Below are 23,264 nucleotides of genomic sequence, written 5' to 3'. Positions count from 1 at the left end.
CACTTTCCGTGCTAGGAATAGGCTTTTCTCTCTTCCAGCTGGATAGAAGGTTTGCTCTATCTCACATCCTCTCTGGAGCAAGGGAGGTGGTTAGTCGCTTGATTTTCAAAGGATTTCTTCCACATGCAGAGTAAATAGAGGGAATTGATTTTGTCAACACAAGAAGTGCTTAGGTAGAATGATATTAGTGACTCACATTTATATAGTGCTTTAGGGCAGTTACAAAGTGCTCCACAAACATTATTTTATTGAATTCTCATAGCAGCCCAACACCCCCCACCCCACCCTAGAGAGGTAGCATGATCGTTGTTATCATCATCTAATAGACGAGGAGACTGAGCCTCATAGAGGTTGGGACTGGCCCAAGGTTACAGACCTGGTAAGTGAGAGACCCAGAATTTGAACCAAGGTCTCCTGTCTCCAAATCTAGAGTTCTTTATACCATGTCACATTGCCTCCAGCAAACAATATAAAATTTCTCTAAAACAAAGCACACTGGCATGAGCCATCTTCCTCCAAGCAAGGGGGTCAAGCATAACACAATCCACTTGTGTTATACCTTCCTGTATGCTAACACCATGATCCAATGTCTTGCCCAGAGTGGATGTTCACTGATGATATAACGTTGGTGGAGAAAGGCTCCTCACCAGGAGTTACAAGGAGCTGAAAAGCGGGCATTCATCTGCATTGACGGAAGGAATTTCCTTCCCTGAGGATTCCCTAAACCAAGGAAATCACAGCTCTAGTCTATACATATATTGTTGTTTAGTCATTCTTCAGTCATGTCCCATTCTTCACAACCCTATTTAGGGTTTACTTGGCAAAGATACTGGAGTGGTTTGCCATTTCTTTCTCTAGTTCATTTTACAGATGAGGAAACTGAGGCAAACAGGGTTAATTGCTTACCCAGGGTCACTTGGCTAGTAACTGTCTGAGGTCAGATTCAAACTCAGGAAGATGAGTCTTTCTGATTCCAAGTCTACTATCCACATACCACCTAGCTGCATAGATAGATATATATATAGATAGATAGATAGACAGACAGATGGATGTACATACACACATATTTATGCATGTAGAGAGAGATAGAAAGAAGACTCTGGGCAAGTCACTACCTTGTTTTCCTCAGTGTCCTTATCCATAAAATGAGATGGAGAAGGAAATGGCAAACCATACTGACCCATATAAGGGAGTTTCTTCGCCAACCAAAACTGTAATTTCATTGATCTAGGGAACTCCCAGTGAGGAAAATCTTTCTGCTAATGCAGATGGCCACATGCTTTGTATGTTCATTATAGGCTTTGAGACTTGTCTGAGGGCACTATGAATTTAATAATTTACCTAGGGTCACACCACCAATAAGAATCAGAAATGAGACTTATACATACATACATACATACACATATACATGCATATGGGTGATACCAGATTTGGAATATCATATTCATGAAAGACTATTTCAATGCAGAAGTATAATTCTGGAGCTCACTGAACCCTGTTGGTTTGCTTTTATATAAAAAAGAGTCTTCTACATAATAAAAATGTACAAATATGTACTTTATTCTAGAATGTGTTAAAAAAAAAAAGCCTGCCCTACAGAATATGGGCTCAAGCCTTTGTTGATATGTTTTGTCATTCTTTAAGTGAGAAAAGCCCTCTGAAAAGTGGAGAAGAGAGCAAGCTCTAATATGTTTTCAGAACTATAGGCATAAATGTGTTTACTAGCAGTATGGGATAGTCTTTTGTTGGGGGCAGTGCTAGGTAATAGAGTGCTAGCCATTTTCACTCTAGTTTCCCTTGGCTTCCTTGCCACAGAAAAGTGAACAGTAATACTGACTGATTTTTAAAGCCCTATATTAATGCCCTAAGCACTGCTAAACTCTTGTTTTTCCCTGGCAATGAGAGTAAAGGTCAACGTGGATGCCTGAAATCTTCAGGTAATCCCCAAATTTTATCTGAATCACTCCTGTCAAGCTCTTTCTTCACCATCATCATTGCTAATGTGGAACAGCCCTAAGGAAATGAATTCTGCCTCTGCCCCCATGTCTATCCCTGCCACCTCTGGTAACAAATGACAGTGGACTAAGAAGGGTGGCTTGAGAGAGGATAGGAATCAAGAATATGATAAGTTGACATTATTTTCATGTTAAAAAGACTTTTCATTTCATTAGTGTGTAGAATTTCTCCACTAAAGCAGATCATAGTCTTTCCACACCTTAGTGAAAAAGTGATTAATCTTTTTGTATGTTATGGGCTCCTTCAGCAGTCTGATGAAGCCTATAGATTCCTCAGAAAAATATCTTTAAGTGCACAAAATAAAATACATAGTATGATAAAGGAAATCAATTACTTTGAAATATGGTTATCAAAATATTAAAAAGTTATGAACTCACTGAAATCTATCCACAAATCCCTTAGGAGGTCTGGGAACCCCAAGTAAAGAACCTCTGCTTTGGCGGATGGTTTCCTGAGCTGGGATGGTCAAAACAATTAAGTAACTGGTGACCAACCTGAAGATTACTGTCCCTTTACTTACCTACTTTTACTTATTTACTTCTCTCTCTCTCTCTCTCTCTCTCTCTCTCTCTCTCTCTCTCTCTCTCTCTCTCTCGCACACACACACACACACACACACACACACACACACACACACACAGTTTTCTTTCTATGTTAGTAGTCCCAGAATTTGTACTCTGTTAGCCTAGTTTTTAAGAACTCATCTTTGGTACCAAAATTAGCCAGTGGAGTAAAGCCTTAACAGAAAGGATAAAAGACAAATTAAAACATTAGCTCCTGCATAATCCAAGGTTGATTCTTCTATTTTTAAAGGTTGATTATTCTTAAGAATGCATGAAAACCCCTTTAAGACATTTTCATAAGAAATAACTATGACTACAGACTTAACAAGAGAATCTTCATAGGAGGAATGGAAAATCATGGTATAAACATACACACGCATACATACACATATGTAGATATATATGTGTATATTCTATCATATGTGAATTTATGTATGTATGATGTTCAGTCATTTCAGTTGTATCCAATTCTCTATGACCCCATTGGAGGTTCCCTTGGCAAAGATACTGTAATGGATTGTCATTTCTTTCTCCGGTTCATTTTACAGAGGAGGAAACAGGAAAATAGGGTTAAGTGGCTTGCTCAGAGTCACACAGCTAGTAAGCATCTGAGGCCAAATTTGAACTCAGGAAGATGAGTCTTCCTGACTCCAGGCCTGGCACTCCATCCACTGTGCCACCTAGCTACCCCATATGTATGTATACATATACATATACATATACATATACATATACATATACATATACATATACATATACATATACATATACATATACACATACATATACACATACATATACACATACATATACACATACATATACATATACATGAAACTCAGGAATCTATTTTATAAAATTATATGTTTTATAGAAACCTTTGTACATGGAAACTTAAGAGGTTATTATATATGTAAGTGAAGAAATCCTATTTTTTTATATTTTAGAATATGCCACAAACCCTTCAAATTGCTTAGAAGTAATTTACCCATCCACCTCCCCAATCTATCTAATATCAAAGCATTGATTAAGGCAGGCAGTGTGGTAAGACATCTAAGTTCTAGATAGATCAACAGAGAGAGAGTGAGAGACAGAGAGAGAGAAAGAGATAGAGACAAAGAGACAGAGATAGAGAGAAACAGAGAGAGATGGAAGGAGAATATAACTCAGGGTTCTAACCAAAACTAGTGATTTTGCATGAGATGCTCATGATTGGTGGAGAGAAAGCTTTGAAGCCAACTTCAACCCTCACACAACTAGGCGTGATCCAACATCGAGTCAGCATCTTCTCTATTAAGTAGAAGAGTTTCATTCAAAACGCTTCAAGCTTGTCTGGAAACCTGGGTTACAAGAGAGAGATAGAGACAGGGTAATAGAAACAGAGGAAAACAGAAAGAGATGGGAAGACAGGAAAGAAGAGAACCTATGTTTTATACCGGGGTTCTCTTTGGTAGAATATATCGCTGGTATGACTACTTTGTACATACTTTCCTCTTATCTTGACTGATCAATCACTTAGCCAGGCAAGAAGGAGGCTGGCACAAATCCTCCAAACATCTTCCTCTTCTCTGTTTGTTTGTTTGGTGATTGTTTCCTGCAATCCCATCCTTTTCTATATTAGATTTTCCTTGACAACCTCCATTCATCTCTCTCACAGCCCTACTGCAAAAGTTAGGCTATTTCTGATTGCTTCCTTAGGGAATTCTTTAGTTAGCTCCCAACATCAGAGAAATAAAGGGCCTCATAGGACACAGACTCTACAGAACTCAGGTTGGCACATACCTGGCTAGGCCTCTGGCAAGCCCCATTGACTCACCTGTCCCTGGAGAACACCAAGGCCTCCTGCTTCTAACCTCCTCCCCAGCCCCTAAGAGGAAACAGAAACATCCCTGTGAACAAAGCAGGGTGTGGGGCTCTCACTCAGCCACATGAAAGATTCCACTGACATGCCTCCCTTTTTCTGAATAATTCCTTTTCTGTCATCTTGCTTCATTAACTCTCCTAACTGACAAGTTTTTCCTCCATCCAGGCTTTCATTTCCACTTTGAAATGTCTTGTTAGACAAGCCTCAGAGCCCACTGATTTCTTGCCATTTCCTTTTTTTTTAACCTATTATGAATAGAATGGTCAAAATTTAAGAATGCTGGGACGCTGATGGTTTTTCCTTATTGTGAATATCATTGATGGCATTAGGTGCCCATCAGCAGAACAGGGGAGGTGGGTCTGTTCTATCTGCCACGAGAATGCAAATTATTTCCCAGGTAAATGACTTACTCCCTTCCACCCCCTGCCATTTTTTTTTGCAATAAAAGAATTCAAACACTTGGTTTACTCTTGAAACTGTTCCAAGCTGGCTCCTCTAGGGCTTTTCACTGTCTTATTTGTGCTTTCCCTTGGGCCCTAATAAAACTGTAGAAACAAAGTTACAAGCCCATCTCTCTTTCTTTGCTTTTAAGAACTATTTCTCTTTGAAACTTTCTGGACAGATTGTAAATGAGATGACCCTGTGGTGTGCTTAAGCATCCAGCCAAGTGAAGGCATTAAAGCCCTCATTGCTTTAATTAACCACTTTATTACCTTGAACATACAGCACTCCTAGTTGCTGAGGCTGACCTTGGGTGGGTGGAGAATATTTTAGGTCTGGCTCTCCCCATCCCTGTGGCCACCACCACTCCCCCTCACCCCAACTAATATGACCTTAGCCAGATGTTAGGGACAGCACATTTTTTAGAGCTGGCTTCTTGCTTCCAAGTACTGCAAAACCAATGCACCAGCCTCACATTAGGAGCTGTCTCACTGTTAGAGGTGCTGTTTGCCTAAGGAGAAATAAAAAGGCGCTCCTGGCCATTTGCCATTGGTGAGGAGCCACTGCAGAAACTCTGAAGAGTTTCTTGTAACAGCACTGCCAGCGTATTAGCATTCTGCAGGGATACAGCAATGCTTTGGAAAGAAACACGAAAAATTGCCAGTCCTCCCTGCCTTTTGAGAGAGACACAAGAAATAAAATAAATGGTATCCTTTACTTATCATTATCAGAAGCATTATTAACACCTCAATTTATCAGAACCCTAAATGAACTGAAATTTTTTTACCCTGCTATTGTGGGGAAGAGATAGCAAGGAAACACACTTAGAGCACGTATTTGTTTAAAGAGACAAAAATACTTGATTTGAATCCCAGTTCCTCTGCCTGCTATCCTGGTGATCCTGGGCAAGATGTCTACCCTCTGTGGGCCCTGGTTTCCTCACCTGTAAAACGAAAAGTTTGGAATAGATGATCTCTATCATTCTTCCTAGTTCCAAATCTAGGATCTCATGACCAAAAACATTCAGGGTTTAGCATCCTGGGTACAATATACCCTGCCTGATAGCCCCTACCTCCTACAATAGAGGTATCAAGCACTCCAGCTAGCATTGGCCACCATGCACCCAAGTGCTTCAGAACCACATCAAAGTACAATTGGGAAATATTTAACAAAAGAAACAGAAATAGCATAGAACATAGAAAATGGTAATGTGTAGTTTTCTAAGTCACTATGTGGCTTGCAGGGATCCTTATTATGGTTTGTGGCCCTGCCTATTTGAGGTTGATGTCACTGTTCTGTATCTATAATCATAAGACTATATGATAATAATTGATGTTAAGAAATGACTGGGGCAGCTAGGCGGAGCAGTGGATAGAGTGCTGGACCTGAAGTCAAGAAGATATATTTTCCTGAGTTCAAATCTGGCTTCAGACACTTACTGGCTATGTGACCCTGAGCAAGTCACTTAACTCTGTTTGCCTCAGTTTCTTCATCTGTAAAATGAGCTGGAGAAGAAAATGACAAACCACTCCAGTATCACTGCTAAGAAAACCTCAAATGGGATGATAAAGAGTCCAATGTGACTGAAACTGCTGAACAACAACAAGTCAGTATATATGGACAGCTAGGTGATGCAGTGAATAGAATGTCAAGGCCTAAAGTGGGGACAGGTCATCTTCCCGAATTCAAATCTGGCCTAGATACTTACTAGCATTAGACCCTGGGCAAGTCACTTACCACTGCTTGCTTCACTTTCCTCATCTATAAAATGAACTGGGGAAGGAAATGACAAACTGCTCCAGCATCTCTGCCAACAAACCCCACATAGGGTCACAAAGAGTGGGATACAACTGAAACAACAGAGCAACATTAAGAGAATGATGACTATACAAAATGTAAGATCTTGAATCATGAAAGAATTGAGTAACTCATGCCTTTCAGAGGAATATTCAATGACACAGGTTGGAACAAAAAGGGTATTCTCCTTAAATCAAGCTAACCATGGAAAGACAATTAACTGGAACATTCCGTTTAATTGAGGCTCACTGTATCAAGAACGTATTTTATGTGAGACCATAGGAGACTCTATACAAATTGAATGTCGTAGACCCAATCCTTGCCTTCTAAAAGCTTATTTAACATCTAAAACAGACAGTTGTGATGTGGGAAGAAATGTTAAGGGCATACAATTCAACAATATTTAATAAGTTGTTGTGATAAGTGCTGGGGGCTATAATGTTGAAAGTTAGCTCAATGCCTTTCCTCAGGAGCTTACATGATAGCACGGGGATGGAAGGGGAGGGGGAAGCTGGTTATTTACAGAGAATGGTAATACAGGGTAGAATGTAAGGGGAATAAGGAGAGATCTAAACACTGGAGTCAGGAAGACTCATCTTCCTGAGATTAAATCCAGCCTCAGACCCTTACTAGCTGTGGGACCCTGAGCAAGTCACATAACCCTATTTGCTTCAGTTTCCTCATTGTTAACATGAGCTGGAGAAGGAAATGGCAAACCACTCCAGTATCACTGCCAAGAAAACCACAGATGGGATCACTAAGGGTCAGACATGACTGAAAAGGACTGAACAACAAAAAGATAATCAAGCTTATAAATAGCAGAACTGAGACTTGAACTCATGTCCTTTCATTACAGGTCCACTGCTTTCTCCCACTGGTTAGGCTGCTTCTTCAAACAAAGAAATAGACTTAAAGAAAGAAAGAAAGATGGAAAGGAGGAAAGAAAGAAAGAAGGAAGGAAAGAGAAAGAAAGAAAGAAAGAAAAAGAAAGAAAGAAAGAAAGAAAGAAAGAAAGAAAGAAAGAAAGAAAGGAGGAAAGAAAGAAAGAAAGAAAAAGAAAGGAAAGAAAGAAAGAAAGAAAGAAAGAAAGAAAGAAAGAAAGAAAGAAAGAAAGAAAGAAAGGAGGTGGGGAGGGAGGGAAGGAAGGAAGGAAGGAAGAAAGAAAGAGAAAAAGAAAAGAAGCTATAGAGATTAAATAACAGAGTGAAACATTAATGTTACAAACAAAAGAATAAGCATATTTTGGAGTGAAATGGTAAACAAGGGGTTAGTCCTAGGCTTTCAATATCATGAACAAATGCCACCACTTTTCTTCAATAGCTACAAGGTATTCAGGGGAAAAAAGAGTTTCAATGAGCTATATCAGGCAGCATGGCATAGTGAAGAATAGATACTGCAAGGCTGGAAAAGGGCAAATGTTCTCCCAATTTTTTAAGATGAGAAGAGAATGAAATCTTTAAATTATAGGCCAGTGAAATTAGTAAAATGGATCATTGAAGAGATGGTTATTGAAGATCTAGAAACAGCAACAGTCATCATAAAAAGCCATCATGGCTTCATCTAGAATAGCTCATGCCAGATTGACCCTACTCTGTTGTTGATACGCTTGTAGATCAGGGAAATGTAAATACAGCTTATCATGATTTTAACTAAAAAAATGAGTCTCTTATGCTGTCTTAATGGAAAAGACTGAGAGATCTGAGTTAAACAACTGTAAAGTTAAGTAGATTTGGACCTGAATGAATGTCTAGAACCAAAGAGTAGACATCAATTGTTGTCTGACCTTGGGAGGAGTTCTCTAGTGGAGTATCCTAATGATCAGTACTAGGAAGTGTGCTGTTTGACATTTTTATCATGACAGATAAAAGCATAGAGAAGTGAAACTGAATCAACAACTTTTTTTCCTAGTCTGAGCCCCCAGTCATAGATCACACTCTGGAAAAATGTCATTTTTAAATCTATTCCCATTTCCAGATTCTCCTGATACTGAATCTTCCTACTCTACAGAATTCTAACAATAATACAGAGTTTTACAATATATTATCATCACAATTACTATTTTAAAAGAAAAAGTAAATCTTTGACAATAATAGCTAGTAGTCCTTAAAGGTCTACAAAATGCTTTACAAACATTATATCGTTTTATCCTCACAACAATCTTGGGGAGGGGATAGATGCTATTATTATCCCCATTTTAAAGTTGAGGAAATTTAAATAGGCAGAGGTTAAGTGGTTTGTCCAGGGTCATATTGTAATTGTCTAAGGTTTGATTTGAACTGAGGTCTTCCTGACCTTGGGTCCAATGCTTTATCCACTATACTTCCTAGCTGCCTTTTAAAAAATAAAGGTAAATAAATGTTTGTGAAACAGATGTAAGCCTCCTACTAGGAAACTCCAGGCTCATACCTTTTTAGAAGATAAAAAGCAAAAGAAGGGAAGGAAAATGCATGATCATCATCTTCGTGGTGCCCAAGATGGATCTGCCATCTGGACAGGTTTGCAGTTCCTCTCCCATTTCCGCTGTGGCCTCACCTAATCTGTCCCCCTTGGAGGTTCCCACAAAGTTCTCCCTGCCTTATTCTTCCATCTTTCCACATATCCAAAGTGTTAGGAAAGAAAAGTTTGTCTTTCAAAATGAAACCTTCCACCAGGATCCAAGAACAGCCTAAAATCCCTGGGGGATCACAGAGGGGGATGATGGAAGATCTTTTTCCATTCATCTCTATGTCTCCTGATCTTGTTAGCAATGTCTGGATTTGGTGTTGCCAAGACAGTGCTGCATTCATATAAATATGAATGACATATAAATACATGCCATATATATACACATATACATATAAACATACATATTATGAGGTCACAGAGTCAGACACAATTGAAAAATTACTTAACATACATATAATATATACACACTCATTTATACATATATATGTATAAAATATCTATCAAAACATGGTTTTAATTTCTGCTTAGCTAGATAACCCTCAGTATGTCTCTGTTATCATGTTGTTTTAGGTCTTCCCAAGGACATAGTATTACTTCTAATCACAGCAACAATATGATTTATAATGATACTTTCTTTCCCCATATACTATTACTTTAAGAATAATACACAAAACTCTGAAGAGCTATGTGTCTCTAAGGCAGCAGATTCAATAATTCCCATCATGTGATGGTCCAGTTCTTACCCCATAATATTTCCTTCTTGATTTAGCCCTAAATATGAATTTATAATGATTTATATAAAATTATAGTGAATACAAAATTATTTCTAAAGCGGTGGTCTAGGACCATAAGCACCAGATGGATTATCACTCTAACAATCCTTATGAAGAACCATGCTTTTTATAAATCAAAGCAAGATGAGCTCAGAGAGGGAAAGGGAAATGGAAAGAGGAACCAGTGATGGAAGGTTGCCTCAGAATCAACAGGAGAGATTGGCTAGAGAATGGTAGAAAAACCAGCCTTACCAGATGGGCTCAAATGTCGGGTTTCCATGGTACCCGGTAGTTTCAAGTCAAAGCTATATATAAAAGAATCCAGAGGCATGTATTTCCCAACTAAATAACCTCTGTTCTCCACACCAACCACACATATACACAGCTCAAATGATAAAACTCTCTCCTTTTACAAATCACTTTTATTATTTTGCACGCCCTTTGTATTAACTCATTTGTGCACATCTTGCATGCCCCCAGTAGAAATGTAAGCTCCCTGAAGGAACTATTGGTTTTGTCTTTTTTAAAATTTCCAGTGCCTTGCATACAGTAGGTGCTTAATAAATGTGTTTTAAATTGAACTTTAAATAGGCAACATAAAAACCAAACTTTATAATCCAAAGTTTGGAACTTACTTGGTATTTCTCGCCTGATACCTATGGATGACTTCAATATTCATACTAGAATGGGGATGAAGCCTCACAGACAAGTAGATGCCAATCCAGATGTTATTTGATAGGTGGATGATACATCTAGCAGGTCAACATTTGGTGTCCCAATACTCACCTGCCCCAGCTAGTTGGGTAACTCAGCTTGTCCTCTCCCTCTCCTTCTCCCTGTCCTTCTCCTCCTCTCCAAAGGAAGGTAAATTTTGATGGCTAGAAGCTGCCCACTTAACTTGGGGTTTACTGGTTAGACTTCTTTCTTTCCCTCTTCCCTCCCCCCCCCCTCTCTCTCTTTCTTTCTTTCTTTCTTTCATTCTTCTTTCACAAAACCTTAAACCCAGTTCACTCTGAAGCTCACAGATTGGACCACAATAGGTCCCTGCTTAAGCTCCACTTAATGGCTGTATTTTAGGCCCTCCTGGCTTAGAGTGAATGTCAGTGGTAACGGTTTTTCTTTGGAACAACAACCTTGAGGGTCTTCCCCTTCCAGCTTGATTTTTTTTCTTTTTCTTAATTAAAGGGGCCATCCCTTGACTTACTTCTTTTGGGGGGGGGGCACGATTAGGAGACTATTGTTGTTCAGTTGTTTTCAGTCATGTCCAACTCTTTGTGACCCCATCTGGGGTTTTCTTGGCAGAGATACTGGAGTGGTTTGCCATTTCTTTCTTCAGCTTCTTTTACATATGAGGAAACTGAAGCAAACATGGTTAAGTATATTGTCTAGGTTCACACAGCTAGTAAGTGTCCAAGGCCAGACTTGAACTCAGGAAGATGAGTCTTCCGGACTCCAGGCCTGGTACTCTATCCATTGTGCCACCTAGCTGCTCTTAGGAGACGCCACCAAAATCACAGATTTGTCCAACTCCAACTCCAAATGTCCAACTCCAACAAAAAAAGGCTGTAACAATTGATATTGCTTGGTTGTCTAAGAATAAAAACCTATAGTCACTAAGGACTCTAGGTTTGACAGACTTCCCACTACCCAACATTTGCTTTCGATTGGATGTCATCATAGAAAATACAGAAACTAGAGGAATTATGCCCAACTAAACCAGTGCTGTCTTTGCTAAATATCTTTTCTATACTGAGGGCAGCTGGGTAGTGCAGGATAGAGCACAACCCTGGAGTCAGGAAAACCTGAGTTCAAATCCAGCCTTAGATACCCACTAGCTGTGTGACCCTGCACAAATCACTTAACCGCATTGCCTACAATCAAAAAAAGAAAAAGAAAATATTCTTTCTATGCTGTAATTAAGTAAACCTTTTGTTAAAGGTAACATAGTATGACAGTGTCTCATTCTATTCCAATTCTGAGTCTAAACCACCAGCCCTTCATGAGACAGACCCGACCCAAAGATACATACAGACAAGTCCAAGTCCTTGACTCACTTCTTAAAGAGGCCTATTCACTGAATGAACATTACATCACTCTAAGTGAGTACTTGAAAAGGCCTTAGCCTAAAAGGGCCAAGGTCCCCCACTGCATCCTGGGCCATCTCCAGTCATCCTAATGAATATTTGGCCACTGGATCCAGACGACTCTGGAGGAGAAAGTGAGGCTGGTGACCTTGCAAAGCCCTCCCTCACTCAAATCAAAGTCAACTGCAAGTCATGTCATCATTTCTCTCATGTTATGGACCTCTTTGAAAATGAAGGACAAGCACAACTGTTGGCAGGCAATCCCCAAGTTTCTCCATTTCTTTAAGTTATCAATAGCAATCTATAGGATATTCATAACTAGTGTTAATTTACAGAGTATTGGGCATAATGGAAAGTTCACTTTTGTATGTTCTTTTTAAAGGAACTACCATTGTTGGAATGAGGCTTGGATGACAAGGCCTGATCTTCCTGTTGGTTTTGGAGGATGGCAAGTGGTGGACAGCACCCCTCAAGAAAACAGTGACGGTAAACTGTGACCCCTTGAGACACTGCTTTATGGCTGATCCTTTATTTGTTCTTAAAATTGCTTTAGTTGTTAAAGGAATCACTGCCCCCAGCAGGCAAAACCAGAATTATTTCTGTTCTCTAGGTCTGAATCTCAGATTTGCCACCTAGTGGCAGAGCCTTGGGCAAGTCAGCTAACATGTCTCTAGCCTCAGTTTCCTAATCTGTAAAGTGGGATTAGTAATATTTGCACTACCAAAGGGAGTGCTTTGTAAAGCTTAAAGTGCTCTCAAATGAAACATTTGTAAAGCTTTCTGCAAATTTTGAAGTGCTCTATAAATGCTAAATTTTATTATTGCTAGTAGTAGTTGTAGTAGTAGTAATATTATGGTTATACAGTATTCCATGCCTGTACATGGGATTGTTCTCAAGTTCTTTTTGAAAGTCCAGTTTTATTATAAGGTCATAGATTTACAGCTAGAAAGACAGACATCCTCCAGTCCAATCTGTTAATTTTATAGGTAGGCAAACTAAGGCCAAGAGACATTAAAAGCTTGCCTAAGCTTACTTAGGTGACAAAATAAGGATTCAAACCCAGATGCACAGAGCCCAAATCTACTACTCTTTCCATGGAAACAACCAATTAATTTATGGCTCTTATGGGAAAAGAAAATACAAATCAATCTGATGGAGTCTCTCTTGCTTTTTTTATAAGCTGATAGAAGGAAGGAGAGGGAGGGAGAGGAGGGGAGGGGAGAAAAGGGGAGGGGAGAGGCGAGGAGAAGAAGGAAAAGGAGAGGAGAGGAGAGGAGATCTGTGGAAACATTTTAACCTGCCCTTAAAAAAAATTTCTGCCATCTCAGGATGAGACCAATGAAAGGTGTGATGGTAGAAGGATTGTTAGAAAAAACAAATAAAACTACAGATTATCTTTGCAATTCTTGTGAAACTTATAATTTACCATGACTTGATTTTTTTAAAAAATAATTTATTTTTTGGAACAATTTATTTCAGACTCTGAGTGTGTGGATATGAGCTAATGGGTATGAGTGTTAAAAGGTGATGGGAGTTATGGCCTCCCAGAGATTCTAATTAAAGCAGAATAAAGGCTTAACCTTTTTTATTTCACACAAAAATAGGGGTCACAGTAGTATCAAGAAATGTGTATATAAATTCATAAAATTAAATCTCTGTTTTAATCTAGGCACTGAGCTAGGTACTAAAACATCTAAGTCCAAAGGGTAAAATTCCTCATATGTATGTATGTGTGTATATATGTAAATACATATATGTGGGTATATATATTATACATACACAGAGGAGAAGCAGCTATAGGGTGACCAACTCAGTAGAACATTGGAACATTAGTAATGTCTAAGGTTATATAAATGTATGTGTATGTACATATATAAGTCTCAGCTAAAAGTCTCATCTTTTACAGAAGCCCTTCCTTATCCCCTTAATGCTACTGCCTTCCCTCTGAGATTACCTCTAATTTTCAGATATACATATGTATATATAATATATTAATATGTAATCTGAGATTACCTCCAATTATTTTATATATAAAATGTGTGTGCATGTATAGATGTATGTGTATATATACACATATTCTTGTACATACTATATATACATACATACATATGTACATGCATATATGTGTATATATACAAATTATATGTAATCTGAGAAGGAAGGCACTAACATTGAGGGAATAAGGAGCGGCTTCTTGCAGAAGATGAGATTTTGGCTGAGACCTGAAGAAGGACAGAGGAGCCAGGAGGGAGAGCTGAGGAGGGAAAACATTTCTGGCATGGAGATAGCCAGTGAAAATGCACACAGTAGGGAGATGAAGTGTCTTGTGGGAGAAAGAGCAAAGAGGCCAATGTCATTGATTATAGAGAACGCAGAGGAGAGAAAAATCTAACAAGACTGGGAAGGTAGGAATGGGCCAGATTTTAAAGGGCTTTATAGGCTGAACAAAGGAGATTTCATCCTGCATGTAACAGAGAGCCACTGGAGTTTCTTATGAATAGGGGAGTAGTCTTTGGGAAGATCATTTTGACAGTTGAATGTCGGATGAACTGGAATGAGGAGAGACTCGAGTCAGGAAAACCAACCAGCAAGCTATTGCAGTATCCAGGTATGAGGTGCTAAAGACTTCTAACAGGGTGGTGGCAATGTCAGAGGAGAGAAGGGGATGCCATGTATGAGAGATGCTGTGAAGATAGAATTGACAGGACTCAGCACAGATTGGATATGGAGGGTGAGAGAAAGTGAGGAGTTGAGGATGACACCTTGATAACCGGAGAGATGGTGGTATCCTCTAAAGTAATAGGAAAGTTAGGAAGAGGGGAGGGTTTTGGGGGAAAGATAATGAGCTCAGTTTTGGACATGTCAAGTTGAAGATGTCTCTGGGAGCTCCTGGTCAGGATGTATAATAGGCAGTTGGAGATGTGAGATTGGAGGTCAAGAATGAGGTTAGGGCTGGATAAACAGATCTGAGGATCATCTGTGTAGAGATGATAATTGAAGAAGTGATAGCAGTATAGGGACAGAATTTGAGCTACAAGGTAACCAACTCAGTAGAACATTGGCAATGTCTAAGGTCTAAGGAGAAGAGAGGAAAGAAATATACATTTAAATAGCACTTGCTACACATCAGGCACTGTGCTAAGTGCTTTGATGATGATGATGATATTTATTCACCAAGAAGAATTATTTTGCAATTCTTCTGTAACTTAGAATATGCGAAAAATGGATAAGAGAGAGAGAGAAGGTCCAGATCCATGAAGAAGTTAGGAGGTTGTCACAGCGATTACATTAGTCTGGATGAAAGGTGATGAGGGATTGAACAAGGGTGGTAGTAATGCCTATGGAATGGAGGGAATGACCATATTTCATTTTAAAGTCAGAATTCACAGGACTTGGCACCTGATTGGATATGGAAGCTGAGGAAGGGGACTGAGTTAAGGGTGACTGTGGGTGAATGGGAACCATTAATGCCATTAATAGTAATAGAGAAAGAAGTTGGGATGAGGGGCAAGTTTTTCAAACTTTCAAATTTGAAAGGACTTTACTGAAAAAAAAGCCTCCTGGTTCATACCCTGTCTTCAAATACCTTCCCCAATCCCTCATAAACCAACCATTGAGAAGGAGGAAAGCATGCAGAAAATACGCTTGGCACAGAATAAACTAGAAAATCTTGTCCCACGTAGACCCAGCTTCGGTATTATGAAAGATGGTCTCTCTAATTTCTGGTGTTTCCCTAATGTAACCTGGAGGTAACGAGCTCATCATTCCCTTTGCTCTCTCATTTAGGGATGTACCGCTGTGGTCCTGCGTCTGTCCAGGCTGTTAAGCATGGCCATGTTTGCTTCCAGTTTGATACACCGTTTGTTTTTGCAGAGGTGGGTGAGAGCCTGGGGAGAGGGGAGGAAAGCAGGGCATATGCTGTCCCCTTCCAATAATATCCCTGCCTGCACACTGCACCACATTAGATGTTGTACAATCAGAAAGATGGAGTCTATAGCCTATAGGCAGAGTCGTAACTGGCAATTCTGAAGCTAGGAGTAAACACATGCTCCTACACAAACATGTAAATCAGTAGGCATGGTGGCTAAATGGCCAGCCTTGGATTCAGGCAGATCTCAGTTCAGGATTTCCTCTGACTTGACACTTACTGACTCTGTGACCAGGAGCAAACCATTTAATTTCTCAGTGCCCCAAGCAATTCTCTAGAATTACAAGTCTGCATTGGCAGGGAGATTTTCCTCACTGGGAATTCCCAACATCATCATCATCATAACTTACATTTATGTAGCACTTTCTTTGTGCCATGCACTATGCTAAGCACATTTTTAAACAAATATTATCTCATTTGATCTTCACAACAACTTTAGGAGATAGCTGCTGTTGTTATTCCCATTTTTACAGATGAGAGTACTGAGGCAAAGAGAGGTGAAATGACTCCCCCAGGATCACAAAGTTAGTAAGTATTTAAGGATGGTTTTGAACTGAGGTCTTCCTGATTCCAGGCCTGGTACTCAATCTTACATGAGACTAGGGGAGAAAAAATAAAAAAACTAAAACTAAAACAAAAACCTACAAAACCCTACCATAGGCAAGACATTATTCTAGTTAGGATGGTGGAGAAAAGGGATTTCAAAAGAGTACAAGACTTAGTTATTTCGCCCCAGAATTCTACAATTGAGTTAGTAAAATAAGACATAAATAAAAGTTATGTAACAATATGGGATGAATATTAGTTTGTGTCCTGGGTGTATCCTCACATTGGCCTGGATCCTGGTTGCCCCACTGGATTTTGTTCTGATATCTCATATTGGTCCCCTAAATAAGAAGGGAAATTTTTTGACGATGTTAGCACCCCAATAGAGTGTGAATTTTCTGCCTGGTCCTGGGATTTGTTGCCTAATTGACAGTACATTGATAATGATTGATTGAGTCACAATCAGTTGGCTTGCTCTTTAAAAGGAAGATGGAAAACAAAGGGGGAATGACAAGAACTTGGGATTATACAAAGAGAAGCCAGTCAGAGTCTTCCTGTCCCACCAGAAAGTCCACCCTGTGGTTCAGGAACTCTTGGTTGCTCAAGCACATGGCTCCTTGGAGGGATAACTTGGGTTTTCCTCTCTTGGGAATCCAGTCTTTGACTTGGTTTGGCCACTGCCCTCTCTGTCCTTCTGTCCCTGTCCCAGGTAACTCAACTGAATAAACTATGAATTATTGCATCAGTTATTCTCAAGATGGGGCAAATACCCAGCATAAGAGAAAGTTTATACCTTATCAATGGGTTAACCCTGACCCTTCAATAAGGAGCCAATACCCATGGGAGAAAAAGATACTCATCAGTGAGACAATAAAGATTATAGAGTATCAAAGAGAACTAGGATCAAAGGGGTCTTCGATTTAGAAGAGGAAGGGACCTTAGAGATAACCTCGTATTAAACTGCCATTTTGTGTGTGAGAGAAGTGAGGCACTTGGGGTCAGGAGATCCACCCAAGGTAGTAAGTAGCATATCCAGGTTTTAAATTCAGGTCCTCTCACTCCAAGTATGGTGTAATCCTTACTGCCAAAAAGAACAAAAACAAAAACAAAGACTGATTGGGTGTGGGGAGGTTTGGAGCAGGGAGGGGAGGGACCACATGGTGCTCAGGAAAAAGTACTGAACCTGAGTTCAAATTCCAACTCCACTACTTACTTATTTGTGTGACCTCAGGCAATTTATTTAACATCTCTCGGCCAGTTTTCTCATCTGTAAAATTTGGCGATTAAGCTAGATTTCCTCTACGGTACCTTCAGCCTCTAGCTCTATGATCTGATCTATGACTGGATCGACGTCCTCAGTACCAGAATATGGGCTGCACCATTGGGAACAAGACTCAGAACATAATACCTGGGAATACCCACTACATCAGAATAATAATTTAAGGGCTGCCATGAGGCAGTGCATGACAAACTGCCAAATGAGTGGCAGAGACATAAAGTACCATGATTTCTAAGTATTCACATCTATCTATGTCCTCTAGAAAAGGATCTTTGCTGCATTTTCCTCTTTGTGGGCCTCTGTTATTTGGAACACTGTCTCTATAATGTCACTTTGGGCTTTTGTTGATTTACGCAAACCTCCTGGGTTGCATTCTTCTGGTTTATGATGTTATAAGAATCTTTTGATGGAAATCATGCTCTATATTTCACAAATATTTATATTATTATTATGTTTTATTACCAGAGAGAGGTAGACAGGACTTCCCACCAGGAACAAATTGATTTAATCACTGCTAATGTCAACACACAGTGTCATTATTAAATCCAGATCTTGATTGTTAAGAATGCTGTTAAGATTTGCAAATGAGAGTTCCTTCTCTCTCATCCATTGAACACCTCAGTAACTGTCTGCAGCATTTCTCACTCTGTCTGTCAGAGACCTGAATCTGAGGGCTATCCATTTCTGAGGGACATTTAGGTGGCTAAAAGGTGAATAGAGAAGCCCTTCAGGGATTCCAAAAAAGGAATTTCATGGGGATGCAATAATCTTTAAAGAGAACTCACTTGAAATAAACTCTCAACTGAATATGCTCTTTCCTTTCCCTTTCCCTTGTCCCTTTCCCTTTTCCCTTCCCTTTCCCTTCCCTTTCCCTTTCCTTTCCCTCCCCTTCCCTTTTTCCTTTCCCTTTCCATTCCCTTTCCCTTCCCTTTCCCTTCCTTTTTCTCTTTCCTCTTCCCTTTCCCTTTTCCTTTCCCTTCCCTTTCCCTTTCTCTTTCCCTTTCTCTTTCCCTTCCCTTTTTCTCTCCTTTTCCCTTTCCTTTTCCTTTCCTTTCTCTTTCCATTTTCCTTTCCCTTTCCTTTCCATTTTCCCTTTCCCTTTTCCTTCCCTTTCCCTTTCCTTTTCCTTTCCCTTTCCCTTCCCTTTTCCTTCCCTTTCCCTTTCCCTTTCCTTTCCCTTCCCTTTCCCTTCCTTTTTCTCTTTCCCTTTCCCTTTTCCTTTCCCTTCCCTTTCTCTTTCCTTTTCCCTTTCCCTTCCTTTTCCTTTTCCTTTCCCTTTCCTTTCCCTTTTTCCTTTTCCTTTCCCTTTCCTTTCCCTTTTCCCTTTCCCTTTCTTTCCCTTTTCCCTTCTCCCTTTCCCTTTTCCCTTTTCCATTTCCCCTTTCCCTTCCCTTTTCCTTCCCTTTTCTCTTTCTCTTTCCCTTTCCCTTCCCTTTCCCTTCCCTTTCCCTTCCTTTTCCTTTCCCTTCCCTTTCCCTTTTTCCCTTCCCTTTCTCTTTCCTTTCACTTTTCCCTTTCCCTCCCCCTTCCCTTTTCCCTTTCCCTTTTCCTTTTCCCTTTCCCTTTTTCCCTTCCCTTTCCCTCTCCCTTCCCTTTTCCCTTTCCCTTTTCCTTTTCCCTTTCCCTCTCCCTTCCCTTTCCCTTTTTCCCTTCCCTTTCCCTTTCCTTTCACTTTTCCCTTTCTCTTTCCCTTTCCCTTTTCCATTTCCTTTTCCCTTTCCCTTCCCTTCCCTCCTCACTTATGCAATACTTTAAGGTTTGCAAAAAGTTTTACAAATATTATTTCATTTTATCCTCACAACAACCCTGGGAAGCAGGTGCCATTATTATCCACATTTTATAGTTTGAGGAAACTAAGGCAGACAGAGGTTAAGTTAAGACTTGTCCAGGGTCACACAACTAGTAAGTGCTGAAGACTGACTTTGAATGGAGGTCTTCCTGACTCCAGGCCCAGCGTTCTATCCACTGTGCTACCTACTGAATGACTTGATAGATGTAATTGCTAAGATACCATTAGCAATCTGTGAAAGCTAATACAACACAAGAGAGATATTGCAGGACTAGAGAAGGGCAAATCTTTCAATTTTCAGACATAAAAAGAGTGGAGTCTGCAAACTGTAGGGCAATGAGCTTAATTTCCATTCCTGAGAAGATCCTAGGAGGCGTTGTTCAAAGGATAGTTAGTAAACATCTAGAAAAGAAAGCAGTTATCACAAAAAGCCTTATCAACAACTAGTCTTCGCAGACAAATTTCATTTCCACTTTTGCTAGAACAAGATTGGTAGATCAGGGAAATTCTAGACATAGTTTCTCTAAATTTTAGCAGAACATTTGACAGTGTCTCTCATACTGTTCTTTTAGAAAATATTGATAGATAGAGGCTAGATGATACCATAATGAGGTGGATTTGGCAACAGTTGAATGTTTGGACCCAAAATATCATTACTGGTTCAATTTCACCTTGGAAGGGAATTTATACTGGTGTGCCCCTGGGATCTGTGCTTGGAGTTGTGTTGTTCAACATTTTTATGTTCAATTACTTGAATACAGACATAAAAGTCCTGCTATTCAAATTTGCAGATACCCCAGTGCTGAGGGACAGCAAGCTCTTTGGCTCAACAACTTAAGGATCTGACAGGCTAGAACAATAGGCCTAATATAAAATATTGCACTTGGGTTTGAAAAATTGACATCATAAACACAAGATGGGAGTACATGTGGCTAGATAGCCATTCATCTGAAAAGGATATGTGGCTTTATGGAACTGTAAACTCAAAATGAGTCAATAGTATGATGGCAGCCCAAAAAATGAATGCATCTTATCAGAAGCATAGTGTTCAGAACAGAAAAGGTGATAATCCTGCTGCAGCAGAATTATAGGGACAATGGGTGTCATATGTAGGAGCGATCTCATAGGGGAAATGTGTGTCATAAGCCCAAAAAAGAGACTCTGTCTTATTTTTTTCTTCTAAAACCAATGTGATCCTACTAATTTAGTTCCCAAGTGGTTGTGTGTGTGTGTGTGTGTGTGTGTGTGTGTGTGTGTTGGGTGGAAATTGGGTAAAAGGAAGAGAAGGGAAGGAAAGAGCAGCTTTGTGAAACATCTTAAAAGAACATTGGGAATCAGGAAACCCAGAAGGTATAGAACAAAAGTTGTTAACAAACAATTTAATTGAATTAAGCTTTCTTTGCACTACCTGGCAAATATAGAAACAATGGGTAGAAATTACATAGTTGTATACTGCATTTCATCCTTGATGTATGGAAATGTTTCTTAATGCTGAAAGCACTCCAGAAGCACAATCTCCTACTTCTGGAGGTAGATTCCCAATTACCAGAGGTCTTGCAGAGAGGTTAGATAACCATTTGTCAGGGATATAGTCCAGGGGTTGAACTAGATAGCATCTAAGATCTCTTCCAACTCTGAAAAGCCTTTGATTCCAGTCCCAGATATATTCCTGAGAAGCTATATGACCTGGAACAAGCAATTGAATCTCTCTCCTCCTCAGTTATTTGTTAAAATGAGGGAGTTGGACAAAAAAATTGAAAATGAAATTTGTGAAATTATAAAGAATATGCTTGGCTCCATAGAAGACATATAAGAAGACACCTCCCTTTTGATTCTCTACTGGGGGAAGGGCATAAGCATTTAAGTGCCTACTATGTAGTAGGCTAAGTACTTTACAAATATTATCTCATTTAATCCTTACTACAACCATAGGGAGGTAGATGCTATAATTATTTCCATTTTACAGGTCAAGGAAACTGAGGCAGACAGAGGTTAAGTGACTTGCCCAGAGTCACATATCTAGCAAGTGCCTGAGGCCAGATTTGAAATGTCTTCTAGATCCCAGGTCAAGGAGTCTATCCACTATGCCCATCTAGCTGCCTCTCCTTTGTGGAGGTGGGGGTGAGGGAGTATATAGGTATAAGATATTGCATATGTCAGATGTTTTTCGAAGTATTGATCAGTTTTGATGATTTTTTTTCTCTTTTTTTTCCTTTTGTCTTTTTTCTTAATTCTTTGTTATAAGGCATGACTTTCCAGGATTGGGGAGGGGAAGGAAACAGCAAGAAATCTAGGCAATGTACAAACAAAAGCTGTCGATAAAAGAAAAATCTCTTTTTTAAAAAATAAAGGGGTTGGGTCAGATGATCTATAAGGTCCCTTCCAGCTCTAACATTCTATCTATAATATAGCTTCTGGAGGTAAGCTTTCATGGACCAAGCATAGGATTCAACAACTTAAGTAATAAAATTGGTCTTGGGGAGAGCTTGGGGACTGGTCGTCATTGTTTTGCCATCCCACCTTTGATCCCCCGAATCTTATGGGCCAAACCACAGACTGCTGAGGTTTTGTGTGAATTCCTAGACTGCTTCTACTCTTATTTTACAGAAACTATTTGATTTTGGAATATTAGTCTTCCACGAGGGAAGAAAAAAAACCAAAACATGAAAATGTTTATCTTCTGCATTCTGCACCAATGTTGAAAAAGGGACAATATGTTGATATTTTAAAGGTATTGATAATGAATCTCTGTAAATGGGCTTTAAGGTTATTTAGATAACCACACCTAAAAAAAACAAATGTTTTGGTGGCTAAGTCAGTGGATGATATGGTCCTCTCTTCTTTTTTCTTCGCAGGTCAACAGTGATCTTGTATACATTACAGCCAAAAAAGATGCCACTCATTTGGTTGAAGCTGTTGATAAAACTCACATTGGGAAATTAATCCTGACCAAGGAAATTGGTGGAGATGGAAAGCAGGACATAACTGAAAATTACAAATTCCAAGAAGGTAACTTAATGCAAGTGACAAAAAGAAGTGCTAGGTGCACGCGTGTGTTTGACTTCAAATTCTCCCTGTCATTGAAGTAGTTTATTTGCTGTCCCTGAGGAAATTCATTCAGAGAACACAATGGTATTTGTAGCATTTTTGTAAGTACTTATTTGTGTGGAATCATACATATTAGAGTTGGAAGTGATTTCAAAGATCATATACTCCAACCCTTACCCAAATCATGAATCCCATTTACAGTATTGACAAGTGATCATAAAGCTTCTACATGAAAACCTCCAGTGGTAGAGAACTCACTCGTCTGAGGTAGCCCATTTCATTTTACCTCTTCCTAGTTGTTGAGAGGTTGATCTTCATGCTTAGTGAATACTTCAATACCCATAGCTTCTACCCCTTTGGTCCCCATCCCATATTCCAGGGGCAAATTGAGCAAAACTCTTTGATAGGCCTCTTAAAGGCTACCATGCTCCCTCTTCAAAGTCTTCCCTACTTCAGGATAACCATGCCCATTTCCCTCAACAATGGTCATATGATATGATTTGTTACTGAACAAAATCATCTAGCTGGGATGTGCCCAAGGAGGTCTAATGAGGCTATCATCTTCCTTGGTGCAAGCACTCTGGGGCCCCATTAGATCTTTCGGTTGCCAGATCCCATTGTCATCTCGTAACTCAATTTGTGGTTTACTAAAAAACTAAAGGAAAAGAAAGCTCCCTTTATAAATTTCCTT

General features: G+C 39.5%; 1 protein-coding gene across 1 annotated transcript in view; it reads left to right on the top strand.

The window, feature by feature from the left end:
* Positions 1-23,264, top strand: part of F13A1 (coagulation factor XIII A chain) — a 198,692-nt gene that overhangs the window by 137,102 nt on the left and 38,326 nt on the right. The window contains exons 9-11 of the mRNA XM_036766459.1: positions 12,366-12,469; positions 15,770-15,858; positions 22,381-22,534. Coding sequence (XP_036622354.1) covers positions 12,366-12,469; positions 15,770-15,858; positions 22,381-22,534 — 347 coding nt within the window. The remainder of the gene's footprint in view (positions 1-12,365; positions 12,470-15,769; positions 15,859-22,380; positions 22,535-23,264) is intronic.

Source organism: Trichosurus vulpecula, chromosome 1 (genome assembly GCF_011100635.1).
Source record: "Trichosurus vulpecula isolate mTriVul1 chromosome 1, mTriVul1.pri, whole genome shotgun sequence".
In the NCBI taxonomy this organism is placed as follows: Eukaryota; Metazoa; Chordata; class Mammalia; order Diprotodontia; family Phalangeridae; genus Trichosurus; species Trichosurus vulpecula.
Note: the sequence above shows the minus strand (reverse complement) of the source record. Positions and strands in the feature narration are given on the sequence as shown.